The 12,839-nt window shown below is 40.2% G+C and overlaps 1 protein-coding gene across 1 annotated transcript in view; it reads left to right on the forward strand.

Annotated features, from left to right (window-relative positions):
- SUCLG2 (succinate-CoA ligase GDP-forming subunit beta) overlaps positions 1–12,839 on the forward strand; it is a 273,548-nt gene that overhangs the window by 164,669 nt on the left and 96,040 nt on the right. Inside the window, exon 7 of the mRNA XM_081315922.1 lies at positions 8,029–8,125. Within this exon, the coding sequence (XP_081172048.1) occupies positions 8,029–8,125 (97 nt within the window). The remainder of the gene's footprint in view (positions 1–8,028; positions 8,126–12,839) is intronic.

Here is a 12,839-nt window from a genome sequence, read left to right on the forward strand (position 1 = left end):
AGAAGAAGAAGAAGAAGAAGAAGAAGAAGAAGAAGAAGAAGAAGAAGAAGAAGAAGAAGAAGAAGAAGAAGAAGAAGAAGTAATTGTTGTTGGAAGGGACCTTGCAGGTCATCTAGTCCAACCCGCTGCTCAGGCAGGAAACCCTGTACCATTTCAGACAAATGGCTATCCAGTCTCTTCTTAAAAACTTCCAGTGTTGGAGCATTCACAGCTTCTGGAGGCAGGTTGTTCCACTGGTTAATTGTTCTAACTGTCAGGAAATTTCTCCTTACTTCTAGGTTGCTTCTCTCTTTAGTTGGTTTCCATCCATTGCTTCTTGTCCTGCCTTCAGGTCCTTTGGAGAATAGCTTGACTCCCTCTTCTTAGTGGCAGCCCCTGAGATATTGGAATAGTGCTATCATGTCACCCCTTGCCCTTCTCTTCATTAAACTAGACATACCCAATTCCAGCAACCATTCCTTATACGTTTTAACCTCCAGTCCCCTGATCATCTTTGTTGCTCTTTTCTGTACTCTTTCTAGAGTCTCAACATCTTTTTTACATCATGGTGACCAAAACTGGATGCTGTATTCCAAGTGTGACCTTACCAAGGCATTGTAATATGGTATTTACACTTCACGTGATCTTGATTCTATCCCTCTGTTAATGCAGCCTAGCACTGTGCTGGCTTTTTTGGCAGCTGCAGCACACTGCTGGCTCATATTTAAATGGTCATCCACTAGGACTCGGAGATCCCTTTCACAGTTGCTACTATTGAGCAAGGTACCACCTATACTATACCTGGGCATTTGGTGTTTCTTGCCTAACTGTAGAACCTTACTTTTTTCATCATTGAATTTCATTTCATTAGATAGCATTAGATGTCAGTGAATTGTTTTTGCTCAATCCAACTTTAAGATATTTCTGGTTGTGTATGAGTTGTATTCAGGACGTTGATGGTCTTTGTTTCATCATAATATCTTGTTATATGATTTAAGCTTTCAGGAAAAATAAAATATATTATAAATCGGTGATAGCAACAATGGAAACTATCAGTTAAACTCCAAGCATCTATTCTTGGACCTTAATTCTTTTTCTTCCTTGGTGTGGGAAATAGATTTTTCACTGTATAGTGGGAATGCTTGCTGGGTTTTTTTACAGACAGCTTTTTAAAGTGCCTGTTGACATTTTCAAAAGGACTTTTCCAGAACCTTGAAATGCTTTGCAAGCATAAAATGTGCCCAATTGTTTTCCATGTAAAGAAAGGAGTGAATCTAGGTAGGAATGGTCTGGTTTAGTCTGGTCTGGTTTAATAAAAAAAAGACTCCTCATCACTTCCTCATCACGTGGTTCATGCTCTGTAGAAAGCTTCAGGAGAAAGAAGATGACCACAACCCCAAATACCAGTTGGTCATCAGAATGATCTACATTGTCTAAAGTAGCACTAGCATTCAACATAACAATCAAAAGACTTCTTTACTGAGATTAGAAAAGAGTAAAGAAAGCGACATGAACCACATGACCCAACTGAGTTATTTGAAAGAATGAGCCCAGAAAACCACATTCATGGCCTGGCTGATTGGGGAAGAGAGAAATACAAGCAAATACACCTGATCCTAACTCTTAATATATCTTCTTATACATGCATAAAAGCCTGTCATTTTTGTACAGGCATACATTAAGAAACAATAGAGATAAAATCATGTATGCTATTACATGTTTTAGAGATCTGGCCTCTACTTATCATCATAGATACTCTCAAACCAGTGTTTCTCAGTCTCAACAATTTTAAGAAGTAAGGGCTTCAGTGACCAGAAATTGGAGAGTTGAAGTCTACAACCCTTAAAAGTCTTTGGAGTTGAGCAACACTAATCTAAACCTTAGCATGATGGACCATGGATAATGTATACAAGTGAATAGATACTTCTTGATGATTGTACCTGGGGAAATTCTATGAAGAAGACAAAACTGAGTCTTCATAGTGATCCACTGAATATTTCATCAAGGGATGATTAGATAACATATACAGATATATTGTATTCTATATGATGATACAGAGTTATCTATTACTGTATGATGGCACCTGATTGCCGGCTGGATGCTAAAGAAAATCTTACATGTCTTCTACTTAAGCAAATTCATTTGAAAACTTATAGGCAGTATTAAAAACACTACTTGACCTTATTGGCTGTTGAATGTACTGTTAATCTTTTTGCTACTCTGTACACTTAAAGACGCGGTGGCTCTGGGTTAGGACGCTGAGCTTGTCGATCAGAAGGTCGGCAGTTTGGCGGGTCGAATCCCGAGTGCCGCGTAACAGAGTGAGTGCCTGTTACTTGTCCCAGCTTCTGCCAACCTAGCAGTTCGAAAGCATGTAAAAATGCAAGTAGAAAAATAGGCACCACTACGGTGGGAAGGTAACAGCGTTCCGTGCGCCTTTGGCATCCAGTCATGCCGGCCACATGACCACGGAGACGTCCTCGGACAAGCGCTGGCTCTTCAGCTTTGAAACGGAGATGAGCACCGGCCCCTAGAGTCGGAAACGACTAGCACGCATGTGCGGGGGAACCTTTACCTTTACCTTTACACTTAAAGTCCTGTCTAGATCAGCATCTTGTTCCCATAATGGCCAAGCAGGTACCAATGGAAATAACTGGAACTGAATGCTACATTAGTTACGTTCCTAGTAATTTATGTGAGAGACACATTTGCCTCTTTTACTTGAATTAATATAAGCCCATTTTAGTATTAACCATTTACATCTTAATACTTTTACATCCTGTGAAAGATTTGATATCTATTTAAAGCTCCTCATATGGGTAATAATATTATTATTGTTTGTAGTACAGCTTCTATAGTTATCTTTTTACCTATCCTGAATTTCTTTCCATTCATGTTCATCTTAGCGATACAGATGACACATGCATAAAAAACAAGCAAATTTAGATTTTCTATATACATTTTACTGCTTTAAGATTTATTCTCAGGATATGAAGCTCATGCAAGTTACTATCATTTTGAGTTTATTTATTTTTATTAAACATATTTATATGGCCACCCAACTCCCACAGCTTTATTTATTAAACATATTTATATGACCATCCAACTCACCTTGTGCAACAAGCTTGATCTTTTTTACTGCTCTGGGAAGAAAGAGCTGATAAACTGTTTTTCAGCAGAGATTCCCATATCATCAAAATGCCACTTTTATAAAACCTTTGAATTTTTAAAAATACCACTTTTAATTAATTTCCATCCCAACTGTGCAATTAACAAATGCATAAACATTAAGATGATTAACACCCATTTGAAGTTTTAGCAGTATCATTAATGAGAGAGAATTATTATTACATCTTTTTAGCTTTTCATGTCATTATTAGCACAATACATGAACTGCTTAACAAAACAACAGCTAATACATTTCTTCCCATGTGCTGTAACCTTTGCAGTGTGATTTACTGAAGCATAGAAACATAATGGCTACATCAGTGTAATCAAAGGTCTATTTAATTTGGTCTTACGATAATCATTTATATTCCCCAGTAGGTAGATACTAGAAGAATTGTGGTACTACAGTTAAAATCTAATGTCGAACAAGCTGTGGATAAATTTTCATAATGCTTGATAGCCTTTTAGTTGTCTCTTTGGTGAGGATGGTTATTTAACCATCTTATAAAATAATGCATGATTATTGAATTTCTTTTCAAGCATCAGTACGGAGATATGTACTTTAAGTTTCCTTTATGGTAACTATGTCAGATTCAAACACATAGCACTAGGTTTTATGTTACTTGTTAAGTGGAATTGCTATTTCAGATTAAATGCATTCTGAAAAAAAGTTGACAGCTGAACTCTGCACATTTGTACTTGCATAAAATCGCTCATACCAGTGGGAATAATAAATCCCACTGGAATATGACTTAAATTGTGGAAGAATAATAATAATGTATTGATCTCAGCAACTATTCCTGGCCCTGCCTACTGCTGACCTTGCCTCTTGGTCCTCTTTTTTTTAAAGCTCAGTGCTCCAAACAGCTACCATTTTCATCCTCCAAGCAGACAAGTATAGGTGTCATTTTAATTTCCAACAACGGCCTGAAGTAGCATTGCTTTGGATTGTCATGGAAAATCAAAGTGAGAAATTTCATATATCCATTAAAGTGTCTGCTGTTGGCTTACCACGCCTTTCAAATAAGCAGTCTGGACTGACCATCAGCTGAAAGCTCTCTAGTTGGAGAATCCACTCAAAATAGTCTTTCACTAAATAGAAACTCTGTGTTAGAGAGGCATGTTAATCTTTTGTGTTTTGTTTTGTTTTGTTTAAAATGGAACAGTCTTAAAGCAGAGGTCCTCAATCCCCTTTGAATCAAAGCCCTTCCTTCCTTCCTTCCTTCCTTCCTTCCTTCCTTCCTTCCTTCCTTCCTTCCTTCCTTCCTTCCTCCCTCCCTCCCTCCCTCCCTCCCTCCCTTCCTTCCTTCCTTCCTTCCTTCCTTCTGCTCCCTCCACCATAAAGAGGAAGACAAAACTAAATTTAAATGTCTATTTTTAAAATAATTATTAGAATGTTATTTTAAATATCCTCCCTTTATCACATCAGCAATTATAAAGGTTGGTGGAAAGTTTTGGAGAGACTGTAGAGGCTCCACTCAAACTAGAAAGGAAGGGTACTGGTACTGCCCTTCCTATGGAGCAAACAAACTTGTGTGCAAAAAGAAGTATATATTTTCTTTCAGGCTTCTTCTGAAATTGGTAAGAGTATTCCTTATCACGAATCCTGGGAACCTATTGGTTAATGTCCACGACATCATTGGTGACTAGTAAACCAGTGATGTATTTAGCCTCATTGTTTTGGGTGAAAGTAACTCAGATGTACATACTTCCTCTCTGGGCCTATCACTTTCCATCAGAAAGTTGCTTTAAAAGTCAAATAGGAAAAGGAAGAATCATCAATACACATTTATTTATTTATTTATTTATTTATTTATTTATTTATTTATTTATTAGTTGAATTTATATACCGCCCTATTCCCTAAGGACTCAGGGCGGTTCACAAGGCAATTAAAACAGTACAAAAAAGAATAAAACGGAATTAAATTAGTACAGGCCCATAATTCCTAATAACAATAAAATTAAAATTTTAAAATTAATATAATTTAATTAAATACTTTAAAATTTAAAATCCCTCAGTCCAGGGTTTTAAAATCCCTCAGTCCAATTCGAACAGCCAGGTTTTTAAGTCCCGACAAAAAGAGCGAAGGTCGGGGGCAGTCCGAAGCTCCATCGGCAGTTCGTTCCAAAGGGTGGGTGCACTCACAGAGAATGCCCTCCCCCTGGGAATCACCCGCTGGCAATCTAACCGGCGGAACCCTAAGGAGGCCTTCCCTGTGGGTGCACACAGGACGATGGGAGACTGATGCTGGTAGCAGGTGCTCCCTAAGGTAATCCGGACCCATGCCATTTAGGGCTTTATAGGTCATCAACAGCACCTTGAATCTCACCCAGAGGGCAACTGGAAGCCAATACAGCTCATGGAGAAGAGGTGTTACATGAGAGTATCAGGACACTCCCATTACTACTCGTGCGGCTGCATTCTGCACCAGCTGAAGCCTCCGAGTGGTCCTCAAGGGCAGCCCCATGTAGAGAGCATTGCAGTAGTCTAACCGGGAGGTCACGAGCGCATGAGTGACTGTACGTAGGGCATCCCGGTCCAGATAGGGCCGCAACTGGCACACCAGGCGAACCTGGGCAAAAGCCCCCCTGGTCACGGCTCCTATATGATCTTCCAAACTGAGCTGTGAATCCAGGTGGACGCCCAAGTTACGAGCCCTATCAACGGGGGGTAACACCTCACCCCCCATCATTAAAGATGGAGAAGAGTGATTCACTCGAGATGCCGATATGCACAGCCACTCAGTCTTGGCAGGATTGAGTCGGAGCCTGTTTCTCCTCATCCAAACCCGAACCGCCTCCAGGCAACGGGACATCATGTCGAGGGCATCAATGAGTTGGTTCGGGGTGAAAAGAAAAAGTTGGGTATCATCAGCGTACTGATGATACCCCACCCCGAAACCACGAATGATCTCACCCAGCGGCTTCATATAGATGTTGAACAGGAGGGGAGAGAGGACTGACCCCTGAAGAACTCCACAAACGAGAGGCCTCGGGGCAGACCTCTGTCCTCCCGTCAACACCGAGTGCGAACGGCCCAGGAGGTAGGAGAACCACCGTAAAACAGTGCCCCCCACTCCCAACCCCCTGAGACATCGCAGCAGGATACCATGGTAGATGGTATCAAAAGCCGCTGAGAGATCTAAAAGGACTAGGGCAGAGGAACAACCCCTGTCCCAAGCCCGCCAGAGATCATTCATCAGTGCGACCAATGCCGTCTCTGTGCTGTACCCGGGCCTGAAACCCAATTGGTACAGGTCCAGATAATCAGTTTCCTGCAGGAACAGAGGAAGCTGATGCGCTACCACACTCTCAACAACCTTCGCCAAAAAGCGGAGGTTGGAGACCGGACGATAGATATTCAAAATGGCTTGGTCCAGGGCAGGCTTCTTGAGAAGGGGTCTCACCACCGCCTCCTTCAAGGCGGCAGGAAAGACACCCTCACTCAAAGAGGCAGATATCATTGCCTGGAACCAGCCTCGTGTCTCCTCCTGAGCTGAATAAACCAGCCAGGAGGGGCACGGGTCCAATAAACAGGTGGTAGAGCTCAGCGTCCCCATAATCCTGTCCACCTCCTCGGGAGTCACAGGATCAAAGTCAATCCAGATAATACTGCTCTCAAGACCGCTCGATTCCTCCCCGTCAGACTCTACCCAGTCAGAGTCCAAACCGGTCTGAATCTGAGCAATTTTGTCCGCCAACCTCATCGCCGCGAGATAAGACCTAATAAAAGATCTTAGTCGCAATCTGTCAGATTCAGATCGGCTGGATCTCCAACAGCTCTCCAGACTCCGTCTCCAACAGTTCATCTCCCGTAGCTCCACAGAAAACCATGGAGCCCAACGAGATCTGCGCCGGGTCAGGGGTCGCAAGGGTACAACACGGTCAAGTGCCTCGGTGGCGGCCCTCTCCCAAGCCTCCACCAAGGCATCAGCCGGGCTGTTTTGGGAGTCAGGAGAAGAAATAAAGGAATTGCTTTTAACAAGGGAAAAATAAATCACCAATTCTTCTTCACATGACGTATCCTAAACTTCCCAAAAAAACTTTTTGGTGTAATATTGGAGTGATTTAAGGTGTGTGCTGTGGTGGGGGCACAATTCTGATGTTGGGGGATGCTTGGCCATCTCTGCTTTATGTGTGAAATATTTGTTACTTTCCTTGTTAGCTTATTTGTGGAACATTTTTAATGATGCCATCTATTTGGTGGGGGATTTTCTCTGGCAAGAAAGATAATACAGACAGAAAGATACTCTGGGAAGTTTAATCCTGGTCACTCATAAATAAAATTAAGCACAATGAATTAAGCCAGATTTTGAGATCAAATAACCCTATTTTTCAACTGTTGTTTCTGCAGCAGAAGTCACATTTTGATGTAGGAAGGGCGGGTTTAAATATTTTCTAAACAAATTCAGCAACTAATCTACATTTGTCAGCTGCATATTGCTTCACAGTTTCTGAATTTAGTCTCATTAAGGTAATCACTTTAACTTCCATATCAGCATAATGTATTCATTATGAACTCTCAAACTTGGTTCATTGTGCTTAAATTAAGTTTGTTTGAATTAATGATGCTGTTCTTCCTTCCTGCAAGGCCCTATTTAGTGCACTGTGAAGAGGGAGTCTTTATGCAATATTTGACAATGTTTTGAACCAGCAATCTTTTTTTTTACTTGAGGGAGGAAGAGGGTAAGGCATCAGCCATCAATCTGAAGACAATATAAACCACTTCCAGTTAATAAAAGTATGTTAACATTTTAACCTCTCTTACCAATGGAGAAAATACAAATAGGTTTAGTGGTATGTTTGGATTATTTTCTTTTTCTTTACCCCCTCCCTATGATTTTCTGTTTATGTTGTTATGTCTTCCTTTTTCAACTTCAGGCAGCAGATCAAATAAAGAAGTTATACAGTCTTTTCCTACAAATTGATGCCACTCAAGTGGAGGTGAATCCCTTTGGTGAAACTCCAGAAGGACAAGGTATGTTTTGTTTTGTTTTTTTTTAAAAAGGTGGTAATGGGTTGAATATTAATCTAACACTTTTTAGATTAATGTTCTTGTGCATGGGGTTTTAGTACATCAAGCCAGAGCTAACGAATATTAAAAAGTAATAAAAATTCCTCACATTCTCAGTATCAGAATGGTGTCTTAGAGAATTTGAACATCTGTAGATACAACTTTTTCCTTGTGTTTTCCTTGTCACGGGCAAAATCTGCCTTCTTTTAAGCTTGAGTTAGACTTCTGTGTCACTGCAAATCAGGGAACATATGCAGCTATCATTCTATCATTCAAAGACGGTTGCATAGCTGTTGCAGTGTTAACGTTGTTTGAATGAGCCTTGCCTTTTGCCCACCTTCCAACAGGAAGTCAGAACCACCAATGAGCATGTAGGATACATATCTCCACACAGCACATAGTTGAGATTTGGGAAGTAAGCACGTTGACCCATCTGCAACCTATGCTTAGCCATCAAACCCTTTGTTGCCTAGGTATGTGTTGACGTCAGTGTGCAGTTGTGGACAAGTCTAAATCAAGCTTTAGTGTAATTATGGTTCATCATTATATTCATCTTAACAGTAAACATTTATTCCAACAGGATTGCATTGGGAACTATAATTTAAATCATTACGAGGCTGTTATGGAGGCAGTTCATTTATTCTGTGGAGTTAACAGGCATTTAATCTTTCCACGGAGGATCCTTTTCTTAGTGGTTATTTATTTATGGAAGACGTATATAAACTATCCTACTTGAAACTAGAACAACTTTCATAGCTGCTTTCATGTTTGAGTTAATCAAGTTTCCCCTTTGGATCATATTTACAAAGTTATTTTTTAGAAGCTCTGTTCTCCATGCATGTGATGCAGCTTGGTGAGGCTCCAGCAAACGCCTTCATTTTGTCTCCTTTGACGTCATCATACAATCCTTTGATAGGGACCAAGCACCTCTGCTATATCTATATTAATCTGTTCTCCTGGTGACCCAAATTTTGGTGTGAACATTGAAGACATCTCAATAGCCTCATTCTTAGACATCTCAATGGGCTGAGTTCTTTCACACATCTCTTGATGACCTCAGCATGCACACTTCATTCTATGCTTTATTTTCTCCTATTGAGAGGAGTTCCGTCTCCCAAGTCATCCTGCTTAAGTTCTATTCATCTGGAACAAGTCTTCTATTTAATCTTGATTCCTTCCATCCTACAGCTTGGAGAATTCTATTCCATAATTGCTCAGGAATATGGTAGAGGGGATTATACAACAAATAAATAGAAATCCTTTCCGGTATTTGGAAAAACAATTCAATATTTGGCGATACAGGTAGTCTTCACCTTATGACCACAGCCAACCTCAAAATTTCCATTGCTAAGCAAGAAAGTTGTGAAGTGATTTGGGTCCCATTTTACAATCTATTTTTGCCGCAGTTGTTAAGCAAATCGTCACAGCTGTTAAGTGAATCATGACGTTATTAAGTGAATCTGGTTTCTCCCATTGACTTTGCTTGTCAGAAGCCAGCTGGGAAGGCTGCAAATGGTGATCACAAGACCCTGGGACAGTTGCCAAGTGCCCGAATTTTGATCATGTGACCATGGGGATGCGATGGGGACCATCAAGTGAAAACTGATCATAAGTCATTTTATTTCACTCATAACTTGCCGTTGTAACTTCAAACATTCACTAAATGAATGATTGTAACTCAAGGACTATCTGTATCAGATCAATCCACCTACTTTGGGCACTCAAATGAGTCAGAAAAATCTCCACCCATTATCTGCCTTTCATTTCCATTTAAAACAACTTTCTTCTTTTTTTCCCTTCACTTTTTTTCCCTATCCACTGGAATCTCTACCAGTTCCCATCTTAAGCCTTTTTTTTCCTATCGATGTTAATACTGACCCCTGTGAACTCCTGGCTGTTCACTTTCTCTTACCAAGCAAAAGGTTCTTGAAGAGCTCCCAGGGACAGCGCTATATGGTCTTTAGAGTAAAGCTTCCCAAAACTTTTCATTCATTATTTGAAACTGCTTATCAGAAAGTCCTTATTTAAGTGTTCTTGTTGTGACTGGGTGCTGAGTTGTTACCCAAAGAAAAACTACTTTTACCCAAATTGGTGGTGTTTTACTCTGGTTTGAAAAGCACTGCTTTAGAGAAATTCTCCTTTTCTTACATTCCATATGAACAAAACAGTTTCTTTGCTTGGATGCCACTTTCCTTCCAAAATTACTATTTTTCCCAGCCTCTCAAGTGTTTGTACATGATTTTACTGAGATTGTACAGTCTTGTTCTTCAGAAACCAGGATTTAATTCTGCCTACCGAAGCCACCTTTATAGAATAAGGGCGGATATACAGATACAACCATGAAGTTTTGTTGAAGGCTGGCTAAGCAACAATCTTCTTTCTAAATTGTACTGTTTTAAAACAGCAATAAGAGGGACACGGTGGTTCAGTGGGTTAGGATGCTGAGCTTGTCGATCAGAAGGTCGGCAGTTTGGCGGGTCGAATCCCGAGTGCCACGTAACAGAGTGAGCACCTGTTACTCGTCCCAGCTTCTGCCAACCTAGCAGTTCGAAAGCACGTAAAAATGCAAGTAGAAAAATAGGCACCACTACGGTGGGAAGGTAACAGCATTCTGTGCGCCTTTGGCCTCTAGTGATGCCGGCCACATGACCACGGAGACATCCTCAGACAAGCGCTGGCTCTTCGGCTTTAAAACGGAGATGAGCACCGGCCCCTAGAGTTGGAAATGACTAGCACGCATGCGCGGGGGAACCTTTACCTTTACCTAAAACAGCAATGACCACTGTGTAGTTTGCATAATTGGGGAGCAAATAGCATAATTTGCCTAGGCTTTTTGATTATTATTTTAGGGGTACATCCAATAAACATCCATTTTAGTAAACTATGTAGACTATTTTGGATTTTAAAATAATACTGTGTCTTATTTGACAACAATGTTAAAAGACAGTTCTTCAATAATGCAATCAAGATGTTCTTGCTATTTTAAGAAACGGTTCTTTTAGACAGCAGAATGAAACAAAGTTATTTAAAAAAACAAATGGCATAAAATTATTTCAGAATAATTTAGCGCAGGAGAAGAGAATAATTTAAATAATTTAGTGTAATAGAATACAATAAGTCAAAAAATTGAAATATGACCATGATGAAGTGTACTTGTTTTATGACTATTATGTAAAATAATCAAGTTAAGCTGAATTATTGGACAAATTATTAATGATAAAAATATATAAAATTTATCACTCCCCCTCCTCACTTTTTTCCAACTTTGAAAGCTCCCTATGGCATTCTGGATATATATAGAAGAAATAATTATGTTGGTTAGTAAAAGAAGATATATTATATGTGTATCATTATGTAGCGTCTTGCCACTGGCTGCTGCTGATAAGATTATGCTGTTGATATAAATTTAGGATTAATTCTTTAATTTGGGGAGGAGGAAGAAGAATTTGTGCATTTTAATAGCTCATTAGCCTACAAACAGTTCAACATTTTGAGGGCCACACCTCTCAAAGATAATGAAATGTTCGTTAACAAATTAAAAATTAGCCTAGTATGTGGCACTTTTTCTTTTCCATACTGCCAAGTGTCACAGGATTGTAGCGAGTTTTTTTTTTAAAAAACCCAACAATCAACAAATGAATAAATTCTGCAATCCAGACATAAGGCTAGAAACTGAAAGATGGACGTTTATGCATTGTCTATGCTACTTTCCTCCATGTAAAGACTTAGTTATTTATTTATTTTATTTATTTTTGGGACTTATATGCCGCCCTATCTCCCGAAGGACTCAGGGCGGCTAACAACAATAAAAAACAACAATACAAAAATTAAAAAAAGAATTAAATAGCCCCAAAATAAATTAACTACACAGTTAAAAAATTAAAAATTAAAACATATTTAAAAACCCATCGTCAATCCAGGTCAGCCTGATGGAAGAAAAAAGTTTTGAGGTCGCGGCGAAAGGACCGGAGGTCCGGGGCCATCCGAAGCTCAAGGGGGAGTTGGTTCCAAAGGACTGGTGCTCCCACAGAGAAGGCCCTCCCCCTGGGGGTCACCAGCCAACATTGTCTGGCCAACGGCACCCTGAGGAGGCCCTCTCTGTGTGAGCGCACTGGGCGATGGGAAGTCGTCCCCGGTAGCAGACGGTCCTGTAGGTTCCTGAAAAATTATACTAATTTAAAGACACGGCTGGCATGTACCGTCTTCATTAAGGAGTAATGGCAACTATCATATGGATTGGAACCCTAGTGTTGAGAGTAGAGGACACCTCACTTTTGCAGTTGGCAAAGTGAATACATCCAGTTTTATCTATAACCAGGGGTAGGCAACCTTGGCTCTTTTATGATTCGTAAACTTCAACTCCCAGAATTCCTGAGCCAGCCATGCTGGCTCAGGAATTCTGGGAGTTGAAGTCCATGAGTCATAAAAGAGCCAAGGTTGCCTACCCCTGAATTCTATACAATCCTGTAGGAGCTTTTCTCCCACAGCAGAGTTCACAGAGTGATGTCAAAATGATGCCTTGTGTGATGATGTCACATAAGTTCCGCTTTGTCTTTTTGCAGATATATGGGGATTCTGAATGATTAGCTATCTGCAGTGCTAATTTTTGGGGGAAAAACAAAAAACAAGTTAACATTAAGTAAGGAAAGAGGAAGAAGGCATCAGCAGTGATACTTAG

This window comes from Vipera berus (genome assembly GCF_964194415.1).
Source record: "Vipera berus genome assembly, chromosome: 2".
Lineage (NCBI taxonomy): Eukaryota > Metazoa > Chordata > Lepidosauria > Squamata > Viperidae > Vipera > Vipera berus.